The 13,064-nt window shown below is 23.9% G+C and overlaps 1 protein-coding gene across 1 annotated transcript; it reads left to right on the top strand.

Moving 5' to 3' along the window:
* The first annotated feature begins 457 nt into the window (after positions 1-457).
* On the top strand, positions 458-11,899 carry LOC114934038 (aminopeptidase N-like). Its single transcript, XM_029306649.2, has 12 exons — positions 458-547; positions 1,941-2,434; positions 3,010-3,486; positions 4,701-4,878; positions 5,473-5,626; positions 6,338-6,419; positions 7,920-8,290; positions 8,828-9,123; positions 9,648-9,877; positions 10,986-11,351; positions 11,447-11,519; positions 11,592-11,899. Exons 2-12 carry the CDS (start codon positions 1,965-1,967, stop codon positions 11,715-11,717), a joined length of 2,823 nt encoding a protein of 940 aa, XP_029162482.2. The 5' UTR covers positions 458-547; positions 1,941-1,964; the 3' UTR covers positions 11,718-11,899.
* The last annotated feature ends 1,165 nt before the right edge of the window (positions 11,900-13,064 follow it).

Below are 13,064 nucleotides of genomic sequence, written 5' to 3' on the forward strand. Positions count from 1 at the left end.
AAGGATTTAGATTCTATATAAAAGCAATAGAAATTTTTTTACTTTATTCAATTTTTCATTATGCATCTTATATATATCATCAGAACAGTATTTTTAATTCCACTTATCATACATTAAAATAAAAATTGATCTACTGAGAAAATGGAAAAAATGTAATACGATGTACCTATTTATCATTAAATAAGTCGCGACAAAGAAAGAAATAATTTCTTATAAAAATCAGACAAGAATAAAAGATATATTTCTGTTTACATATAACATGCAATTTTCTGATTAAGTTTCTTTAAAATTATATATGTAATAGTTAGAAAATCTCTTCCGACACTCTTTAATTTTGTATTGATATTTGTCAATCCAGTCGATTGAATGAGACATGTTATTATGTATAACCTTGGAAAGCTATTTACATGAGGTTTATGAATTTCATATCATCCCGCAAACGTCGTCAGTTCTGGTCTCTCCTTTGAAGAGGTATCATCACAAATACGCGATACGCTTTTGGCTAAAGTGATTTGGCTCGTGATTCTAGAAACGCAGATAAATCAATGTAAGTTGAATACAAAAATTCAGATATTTCTATTAAATATAATTATGTAATAATAATTAAGATTTCGTTATCTCAGATTTTACAGTATCTAAAAGATATTATATTAAAATAATATTGAAATAAGTCCCCTTTTATATTTCTCAATTATTATCTTATTTTCTTGCATATGTAAAATAATATAAAAATATTTAAATGTAAATTATAATAGCAAATTTAATTTTTATTATGTTATTATATAATAAATTAGAAATTAAAGACATATTAAGTTTTATTTGTTACATTTTTTCACGAATCTATATATCTATAATCAATGTTTCTTAATTTGTTAAATTAAATATGACGTATATTCTAATAGGACATATACATTCTAGAGACAGATATATTAAAATAAATCTAAATAGAATACATTTATATTTATAATTTAAATTTCTTAATAATAGAAATTGCGAGATCTAGGACACATTAGAAGAAAATTGATGAATTGAGCAGAAGCAATATCTAGATAGCAATATTTTCTCATATGTTAAATTAAATATAATAAAAATAAAAAAATATAAACGTAATTAATATTACTATACTTTAAAAAATGTTTTACAACAATAAGTAAAAATGAAAAATATGTATTACGTTTTGGTTTGCTGATGAAACATACATCGACAAAATTTCAAATAAACTTAATATCAACATGTTTATTATCAGTTTCTTTAGAGTATAAGTACATGACTTACAAATGACATAAATCTGGTGATAATAATTAACATATTAGTATCAAGCATGATAAATTCCAATGAAGGAAGCTCGCAGTCATTAAAATATATTATTTTATATATATTTTATGCTTAATATTTCAGTATTTCAGAAATCAATATTCATATAAGCTTTATAATATATGTATATCTCTCAAGTGAACTTATTTTATAACTTATTCCAAATGTGCGATTAATCGCTCGGAAAGTAATTAGATACTCAAAAACAAAGGAAAGTTGATATGTATGTTATATTAATTACGTTAATTATTTTACGAAATAATTTGTTACGTATTATGTATAATTATGTTATAAAGATCATCCTTTCTTTGAAAAAATTGGAATGTAAAGCAATTAAATATTTTAATTTTATAAAAATAGAGTTATTGTATATCAAAATTAACGAATTACTGAACCTGTAAAAAAATATACAATAATTTATACAAAAATACTTTTCTCTTCATTAAAATTGCCAGTATTACATTTACTATACATTATATTTCATTATTTAACATCATATATTTATACATTACATTTTACATTATATTTTTTATTATATCTTATTATTTTACATCATGTAATATATAAATTGTGCTCTGCTTCTATTTTTCGTTTTATTTAATCTTCTTAAGGAAATATTTTTGCAGATATCTGAAACGAGACTTGGCACAATGTTTCTAAAAGTGTCATTGAATATTTTATTATACATCCTTGTAATGACAATGGCTTATTCTATCAATAAAAATGCGAGAAATTTGGAGCATAGTGTGATTGACTCTATTTCGTTGAACGTTACGAAATCGTTGCATTATGACTTGAAGCTATCACTGAAGCCAGGTTACGTGTCCCATGGAGAGGTCAATCTTAGTGCTTATATTAGTTGGTCTACACGAGACATAACTTTACTTACGTCAGAAAATATAAATGTGACAGAAGTTAATTTAAAATCTGACAATGGAGAAATCTATGTATTAAAACGTTCAAATAGCCATCATAAGAATAAGGCCGTTCTTAATTTTGCCGAAGAATTTTTTGATAATAGTTTGAAATGCGGATTTTATATTCTATATGTTAATTTTACAAACACTGACACGGAAGAACTTTCACAAACTTTATACACAGGCGAAGAGGAAAATAAAAAGTGAGTATATTATAAATTATATTAAAAAATTAGCTATTATATATACGTATATACAGGGTGTCCCACTTTAAACAATTATCTGTTTTGTTTGCATCAACTGATTGGTCTAATTATTCCGTGTATAAAAGTATTAAGATAAAAGATTACCGAAAACCGATAATTTTACAAGATATTTTACATTTTATGTTATAAAATTGTTAACTTCAAATTTTATGACTCATAAAGTATTTAAGAGAAAAATAGTTTATTATAACGTGTAATATTTTACGTTAAATATTTTACTATAACATTTGGAAAGCTCTTGAGATGAGCTAGAAGAATATGTAACTAAAAATAGTATGTTCCATTTAATAAATTGAAGGTGACCTTCATGTGTCCTTTAAACGAGTATCCTAGGTTAAATCTTTACTACTATCTTACACTTCTTTTAAAGCCATTTAACTCTTATTTAAACCATTTTTTAAATAAAATCATTGGATTTCGAGATATAACACAGTAAACTTTAAATGCCATTTTCACATATAGTATATTCATGTACCAATAATTGTTAAAAATTTTTTATTAAAATATTTTAGATTTATCGCCACTTTGTTCCAATCCACAAAAGGACGACCATTATTCCCATGTTTTAACACGTCTGATTTCGTCTCCCTTAACATCTCAGTAAAACATGATAGACGATACCAAGTTTTATCAAATATGCCGATACGAAATCAATCTGTATCTAATAATGTGATGCTTACGCATTTCCACACATTTCCTTATACATATTGTGACGAAGTGGCATTAATTCTGATGACGTCTGATATGACACCTTCAGATCCTATCAGCTTTGATTCTGATGACTTTACTTATTCGAAAATAAGAATCAATACGTGGAGCAGGTCGCTTTTGGTACCACACATGAAATTTGCGCGACATGTTCTCGGAAATGTAACCAAGTATTTAAATGACAATTGGAATATTGTGAGGAGAGGCCCTAAAGTAGATTGTGTTGCTCTTCCGAATTTAGAGGGCAATATCAGGCAGACTTGGGGATTGGTACTTTACAAGTAAGACATTCCTTATAGAAATTTATCACTAGTAACGCCAATTCATCACTTATTTCGAGTACTTAAATTACTGTATATTAGTATTTTAAGTACTCGAAATAAGTGATTAATTGGCGTTACTAGTGATACATTTCTACAAGGCATACCTTTAAGATTTAATCATAATTATAATTTATTGAAATATATTTTATTTTCAGCTTTTAAAACTAAAAAAAAAGTAAGACGTGTGTTTTATACGATTATTGTTAGAAATTACAGAGAAATTTAATGATATAGATTTATTTTGTCACATCAAAAAAAAAAATTACAGCGAAAATAAGATATATGCTCGCGCGCGTTATTATAATATACATTATTATATAATAGTATTATTTTCTGCTAGATAAAATTAATAATCTTAAATCGAAAAAATATTTGAAATTTTCTTGCACTATTATATGTACTGCACTATTAGATGTATTGCAATATACATAGGTTTAACTAGCAATGTGCAAAATGGATGTCTAAATTCATTAAAAGTAGAAAATGCATATTAGTTGGATGATGTTAATTTAAAATTAAAAAATGCAAAATGTTTGCAATACCCATCTAAAATAAGAAATAGAAAATAGACATATTTTAAATGAATTCTTAAAATAATAATAAATTTTTCAAATATTTACCTATATAAAAATTCTTATATTTTATTATTGATTTTTTACTGATATGATTTATATTTATATTTTCATTTTTATATTACATTTTATAAATTTCATAAATCTTTTTAAATGATTCTTTCATTCTTTCTTTATAAACTTGCTTCTATAACTCTCTTTAAACTTTTATGTATAAACTTTATATATAAATATAATAATAATATATAAATTTTAAATCGGCCAATAGAGCTCAAGCGCGAAAAATTAATTCTTCGAAACTGTATCTCTTGGTTTGAGATTACTAAGTTCCATATATAAATTAATCTCGAACTTACATATGGAGAAAAATAGGCGAGAAAAATATAGGTCCGAAAAAAATCCATTTAAATGTAAATGCAAAATAGTTTTTTATATCTGTATTTTTGTATATCAAATACAAAACACGCATTTTACATTTTATATTGATCCATTTAAATGCATCTATTTTAAAAATTTTAATGCATATCCCTGGTTCTAATGCAAATTAAGAATGCATATATGTAACAAAAACTACATAATCCTGTTATAAACCATTTTCAGTGAAACATATATTACCTACAATGAAGAATTATATCCTGCCTATAAAAGTACAGCAATGCGTTTAATAGTTCATGAAATAATATATCAATGGTTCGACGGTTTCTTCTATCCTTGGCATAATTATTGGTTGTTAAACGAAGGTTTCATTAGGTTCATCGAATCATATATCATTGAAAAGGTTATTATATTATTATTATAAATTTATTATAAATTATTAATTTTATAAATTGGTAAAGTTATATTTATAAGATATTTTCTATTGATATTGTGTTAACATGACAAGATTTGAAATTGTCTCTCTTTTATTCGTTCAAAATAGAAGAAATACCAAAAAATGTTTCCTGAAATTTTTAAATTATATATTTAATATCTATCTTTTAGTATTTTAATAATTTAATAAGCTACATTATATAGAGCAAATAACAACTACATATTTACAGTTTATATTATAATTTGCAAATACATGTACCTTGCAAGTTTATCTCTTGAATAATTAGAATAACATTTTTATATTTCAAATATACTTACACATTACATGCAAATTCATAATTACTTTAAAATTACATAATTTTAAATTTTTTAAAACTATAAAAACTTTCTTTAAAAATAACAAATAGTTACATAATATTTACATAATATTAAATTATTTATTATAGTTATATAATATTAAATTATATAAAAATATAAAAACTTTCTTTAGAAATAACGAATAGTTACATATATCAGTCCGTATTATAAAGCAAGTAATAGAAGTTTATTTTTCTGTTTGTAGGTTTTTCCAAAATCTCGAGGTTTATTCATGATTCAAGATCAGCATGAATATCGCTATCTGGACGTACATTATCCTACTGATATTAATGAAAAATTTACAAATGATATAAGTAAATTTAAATTTAATTCACTTTCTATTCGTCAACATATTATAGGTACGTATGTACGCATTATAGGCACGTATGTATATATGTGTCTAAATTATATAATTTTATTATTTAAAGAAATATAATTTTATGTAAATAATTGTAAATAATATAATTAAATATTATTAAAATTGATAATCGAAATCATCTAAGTAATAACAAATAATTTAAATTTTACATTTATTTTTTGTTTGTTCAATTAAGCTGTAAAAATATCTGGTAAAAGTAAAATGAGAGAAAACCTTTCTGATGATCTTGACACTGACATATGTTGACCCTGAATTTTCAAAAAAATCTAGTAGCCGGTCATTATCCATTAAAAAATTATTAACAAATAAAATTGACAATATGGATATGTGTTTAACTCTACACTTTGAACATATAATTTGCCGTAAATATTATATTATTTGCATATTTGCGTGTATAGCTATTTTAAATGTTGTTGACGGTCTTCACCCTCTTAACAACATTTGTCAAGGTCAAGCTTAAGGAGTGAAGTGTCTCCTCATCTTCATACTTTTCTTACATTATACTTTAAAGTTATATATTTAAGTATACGTATATATTTTAATTATTATATATATAATTTTTAATATATTTTTTAATGCACATATGTACGTATGTTTAATTTTTAAAGGTATATTTAATTATACATATAATTAAATAATTAAATTATATGTATATTTATATATAATTATACAAGTTATAATACTATAATAGGACCAGTTGTATGGCGCATGTTAAAAAGTGTAATGCCCAATACTGTGTTTTGGAATAGTATCAGCAAATATCTAACCTCGAAGTAAGTAACAGACACATTGCAATAATATGTATATGTATAATACACTTTATTATATTGCAATTGTTGGACAATTGCGTTTCGTCAATTAATTAATTATCCACAATTTTTTAATCAAATCATTTAATAAATTTATCCGGGATATAAATTTTGTTTGTACCCCGAGTTTATTTTTAAAATATTATACCGGTTCGAATATTTTACGAAGATAGATTGTTTGTTAAGAAAATTTTATTTATTTACTATATTTAGTATAACTCACTTTGTATTGAGCTGGAATTAATCTATAATTTATAATTTGAAAATTTTATTTAGTTTTAAGAAAATATATGTTTTATCGATAAAATGCAAAGTTGAATTCGATCATGTTTCTATTTATTGGCTATACAGATTGAAAAATTTTGCCATAATTAAAGTATTATAAATATTAACATGCGGGGAGCGCAATAATTTCAAGTAAAAAACAAAAGGGTTACATTTTTGTACTGGCCTTTTTCTAACTTCTTTCTTTTTTGCATAAAATTATATCATTTTTACATTACATTATATTATTTACAGTTCGTTATTATTATTTTAATTGTGGAAAAGGTTTTTAAAGGATCTCTATAACCAGTAAAAAGGTTTATGTGTGGTCGAATCCAAATTTACGTTTAACGATAAAACAGAAAGATTCATCGTCCCTTTAGAATTGTAAAGTTGGATAAAAAGAATAAATTAAGAGATCTTAATCGTATATTAAAGTTGTTTTATTTGAAAAATATTTCCTTTTATATAAATGGGTCGGTTACCTTTTGGGCATCTATATTGAAACATTAAATTTTAAAACAGTTTTTTTGTATCAATCAATAGTTACCTTACTTTTATCAGCGTCAAATAATGTTATTATATCATACTTTTTTACAGCGACAATTTCTCAAAGTACAAATAAATTTATTTATTTATATTAATTTACAAATAGGAACGATATATTTAATTCGACCCAAACTAGCCAAGAAATTTTTATTTTATTTCTACAACGTTTCGACCATCTGTTTTTGGTCCTTTTCAAGTGAAAAATTCCTTGATTACGTTATTAACGATAAGATGCGGTTACTTTCTTTCAAAAGTTATTTCAAATGTTTTTAAAAAATTCCGATAATCATATTGTTTAATAATCATGACAACAGTGTCAACTAACTGCGTTTTTATCAAGGAATTTTTTACTTAAAAAGTACCAAAAACAGATGGTCGAAACGTTGTGGAAATAAAATAAAAATTTCTTGGCTAGTTTGGGTCGAATTAAATATATTGTTCCTATTTTAAATATCACTAGCGACGTTTTAAGTATTTAATTTAATTTTAAATTACAAAGAATATTTTTTCAGAGTTGTTTATAAATTGATACCTAAAATAATACCTTCAAACTGTATTTGTAATTAAAACAGTAATTATAATTTTATATTTTCAGAATATGAATTAATAATATTGTATGTGGTATATAATTATACAATATTCAATTTCCAGTTTGACTTACAATTCGAGAATTCCCGGTAATTTATGGGAGATTATGCAGACTCACATAGATAGACCAGAAATTGAGAATTACGAACTAAACGTACAAGAAATGATGAATGTTTGGGCTCAACACAAGCATTGTCCTGTGCTAAATGTGATACGAGATTGTAATGAAGCTTACGTGCATATATCATTAGACAAAGAACAAGCATTCAATCAAACAATCTTTTTTATACCCATCACCTATACTACGGAAATGGAGATTGATTTCAAAATAAGATCGTCAACTATTGATCATTGTTTAACAGAATCACATCCCGAAGTGAAAATACCCATTAGAAATCAAAATAAATGGGTCATTGTCAATCTACAACAAACTGGTAAATATCATAAGAATTCTTATTAGTATACATATTTTTGTTAATTATAAATTTAATTACATGTATCCATGTTTTTGTTTACTATATGAAAAAAATATTTTTGTCGATAGAACAGACAGAGTTAACATATCTCCTTAATAGCATTTTTTTTATTATATAAAACATCTATATTATATATTAAATATTTGAATTCTAAAATGTTTTTTATAAAGATAGAAATTATGTTTTGTATATTACATATAATAATTTTCTTTTAAAGTATTCTAAAAATATTACCATTAAATTTATGTTTCAAACAATATGTATCTGCTTAATTTTTTGGAGCCTATTTTTAATTTATAATAATGACCTAAATATTTTTATGACTGATTATATTTCTATTTTTATTATGATATATTTAGGTATTCTTATATTAATTTCTAAAACAACTTTACGTGCTTAAATTGAAAAAAAAAATAAAATATGTATAATTTAAAATATTTTTTTATTAGATTTATTCAAATGAATAATCCAGAAAATTTATTTGTTGAATAATAGGATTTTATCGCGTCAACTATGATCCAGAGAATTGGCGAAGAATTGCACGTTATTTAAATTCTGAACGCTATACTTGTATACATGTTCTCAATCGAGCTCAAATAATCGATGACGCGTTTCATCTTATGATAGAGAAAAAACTAAATTTTTCTATATTCTGGGAACTTGCGAGCTATTTACCGAGACAAGAGAGAGATTATTTAGTATGGTACCCTATGATCAAAGCTTTGGAATACTTGTCGAACTATTTTGCAATTATGAAAGTATCTGACAGTCATCTTTCTTCAGAATTCCAGGTATTTTACTAGTTATAACGTGTAGCAACAAAATTGTATTATTATATTAGACGTCTACGTGACATATCATTTTATATTAACAAATGTAAAGATCATTGAATTTTTTTATCAGCTTTTAATTGTAATAAATTCTTACATTTTTTTTTTATTCTAAATGAAATCAAGTGTTTTGTTTTTACTTGTCTTATGTTTCTCTTATAAACTTTTGCATAAAAAACAAATTTTTGCTTATTTTGAATTATAATTTAGAATATCATATCCAAATTTTGAAATTGCGTGAAGTTAAAATTCATGAAATTAGCGACTTTAATTTACTAGAAACGGTATTAAAAGAATTAGTTAATTTACACGTTATAAATATAAATGAATTTGTTAATTCAGATCATATATTTTAATCACTGAATGAAATTATTTAAAATATAATAATTTTAGTAAACAAAAATATCTTTTTGCACATATATTATATTTGACTTTGTATAGAATCTAATAATCAAATAAAAATACATATTTCTTTTTAATTGTAGGATGTTTCAATTAAAATAAAACAGATGTTTGAATATAAGAAAAATGGCATACATCCATTTTTATATGAATACCACGGTATATACAATCCAATGAAACCCTTCCAAAGCAAAATTAATGAAAATTTAAAACTGGACCTCACAAAATGGGGGTGTGTTATCAATATTGATAAGTGCTTAGAAATGGCCAAAAAGATATTGGAATTGTATGTACAAAATAGTACATTAAACAGGTAAGTTTATCTTTAATTTTAATTATTTATGTGTATATATTTTTTATATCCTTATAGATATAAAGTTATGGAAAATAAAAGGTCATAAGATACGATTATCTGTTTTATCGACACAGTCGTACATTTTCGTACTTTTAGAATTTTTCTGCATTAATTTGTCAAAATATAAAATACTCCCCTACAATTGCAATAAATGCATCAATAATCCCAGGGAATCTCGATTTTATATGAAAAATGAGAAATAACAGTTTTTCTTACCTATTTTTATCTCGATATCACATCTCGAATTGCAGACAAACTGTCAACCTTATCATGATATGTGCTTTATACAAAACATATGCACTTTGTATGAATAAAAATGCACATTCCTTGGCATTAGAGAACACGAAAGAAAGCACTGTTATCTTCTAAATCTGGATTAAAAGTCTAATAAAAATGTGTAATTAGAAATACGATTCGTACGTATGTGTACGTGCATTTTGTATACGTGCATATGTTTTGGATATGTGTGTTGCTATTTTGTCGGAGTTCGTCATTTGCTGAGGGTTCCCTTAAACATACCTACTAGATAATATAAGCGCGCGCTAAACGAGCTTTTTCTCCGCGAGTGTACATAATTTTAATTTACCGAATTTCAATTATGTACATAACTTTAATTTCCGAATTTCTACATAATTTTAATTCGCCTAACTTCTATTACAAACAATTATAATTCGCCGTATTTCTTTTATGTAAATAATTTTAATATTTAGTTTTCCATTATGTACATAATTTGAATTCTTGAATTTCTTGAATTCTTGAATTATGCACATAAGTTTAATTCACCCTATTTCTACATATTATGTAAATAACTATATAATTGTACCTAATAGAAATTATTTATATAATAAAAATTCGGTGAATTAAAATTATAACATAATAAAAATTCTAGAATATTAATTTATTAACAAAAAAAAACAATATGTTAAGTATTGATATGTCATCAAAAACTAGACATTAATATTTGCACATGATTTACAATGCTTGAGCTTTTATTTAGCCCATTTTGTCTGATGTATTTTAATTATTAAGCCTTACATTTTTTGCATTAATTTTTTGTTTGTCGTAGAATTTCGCCTGGGTGGGAGGAATGGACATATTGTAATGGTTTAAAGACAGCGAACGAAAGTATGTGGTATACCGTATATTTGATGGCATCTCGTATGTACAAAGAAAAATCCGATTATAAAATGTTGGAATATCTTAGTTGTTCTGAGAATCCTAATATTATCGTTAAATATCTGTGGTCTGTAATACCAGAATTTAAACAGGACATGTTGAGAAAGAGTTATCCTAAGATGCTTAAACAGAAAGATAAGGATAAAATTTATACTGTAATTACTAATATGTTTCTTTCTACTCTTGCGAGACATGCTAAAAACACTCTAGTACTTAAAGAAATACTGACGTCTTATGAAATAAATTACAAAAACAGGTAATAATTTTCATATTATAAATATATGTTGCTTATAATCAGGAGGGCTATTTATGTTTTTATTATATGTCTATACATATACTATTTTTTTATAGTCCAGTCAGTGTGACAACGGCATTCAACGTACTTATTAATAATGCATATACTTATAAACAATTATATGACGAGGTAAATTTTATACTTTTTTAACCAAATTTCTGTTTAAGAAAAGAATCAAAATTAATATAATATTTATTTCAGATATATGAATTTGCGAAAAAATATAGGCCACTCTCTAAATACAAAAATTATATTTATACCAAGTTAATAACACGTTATCATAAATTGCACGAACGGGAGCAATTTTTTTACAATTTGTTTAAATGAGAATTTAAATGAGAAACTCAAATCGTCTAATTGAATTGATATGGGTGTAATTAAAACATGTACATTACATCTGCAACAGTAATGCCTCCATTTTTGTATTGATTGTCTAATAATATGGCATAAATATTTAATATAATTTTTTTATACATATATTGATAATGTTTTATATATTTCTTATATAATTTTTGTGTATTGATTATACCTATAACGCCCTATTATATATTAATATATTAAATAAATATAAGACATAATTTTATGTACAAATAAAATGTGCAAACTAAATATTAATAATAAGTCAAATATTTCATATTTAGTTGTACATTTAATGTAAAATGCTAATATTAATATTACAGTAGTTTACTGTTTTATATTAATGTTTATAATATAATTAGTATTATATTATTAATATCTTTATAACATTTGTACATTGTTTTTAATTTTTTGTAAAATAATAAAAATTTTAATAATGAAATTTAATGTAATTCTAAATTCCAAAATGCCGACTACCAAAAATGTACAATTTTATGTTTAATATTTAATTTCTCTTTCATGTCATAATTTTTTAATGATTAGATAAAATTAATATATAAAATCAAAATTAATATAATATTTGCATGATAATGAGGATTAGATAATTCTATCTTTAAGAAAAAAGGTGATACAAAAGCTAAAACACAAATATTCTTTCAACATATTTATTGAATTATATTTTTAATATAATATCATATTTTTTACTTTATAATAAAAATTTATTGTATAAAAAGTTTGACTTACAAATTTTTGCATTCTTTTATTCGAAAGATTTTTCATATTTTTCGCGGTCGTATATAATTTATTTCCTAATCTTTTCGTAGTTTTTCACAAATTATAGCAATAATAAAAGTAAAAAGTTACAAAAGAAAGAAGAAAGAAAAATATTGCTAAACGTTATGAAATCTTGGCTCTAAATGTACCTGTTAATCCACAAATAAAAAGGAAGTAAGAAAAAAGATAGCTAAACAAAATGTAAACAATTTTAATAATTTGTTTAAACGAGAAGTTAAATTCATCTACTTTAATTGATAAGGATGCAATAATAGCATAATTTATATTAACAAATGCAACAATAAAGCTCAAATTTTTATTAAACGTCTAATAATATAGGATAAATATTAAAATATTTAAAATAAAATTTTATTTTACAAGGTAATGTTGTAAACAATCCAATTGTCAAAAAATAATCTATATTCTGATGACGTCACATAGACGACGTTTCAACCCTTAGTTTGAGTCTTTTTTAAGTCTTAAATATGATATGAAAAATCAGACTTAAACGTTATTGATAAGCCCGGTGACAGGGCACATTTA

The sequence above is a fragment of the Nylanderia fulva genome, unplaced genomic scaffold (genome assembly GCF_048542155.1).
Source record: "Nylanderia fulva isolate GAGA-0341 unplaced genomic scaffold, ASM4854215v1 Scaffold68, whole genome shotgun sequence".
NCBI lineage: Eukaryota > Metazoa > Arthropoda > Insecta > Hymenoptera > Formicidae > Nylanderia > Nylanderia fulva.

What these genes read in the sequence shown, in the direction of transcription:
- LOC114934038 (XM_029306649.2), top strand. Translation starts at nt 1,965, where the DNA reads ATGTTTCTAAAAGTGTCATTGAATATTTTATTATACATCCTTGTAATG. An exon ending in TGTCAATCTACAACAAACTG is followed by an intron (nt 8,291 to 8,827) that starts GTAAATATCATA and finishes GTTGAATAATAG; the next exon opens with GATTTTATCGCGTCAACTAT. An exon ending in CAAAATAGTACATTAAACAG is followed by an intron (nt 9,878 to 10,985) that starts GTAAGTTTATCT and finishes TGTTTGTCGTAG; the next exon opens with AATTTCGCCTGGGTGGGAGG.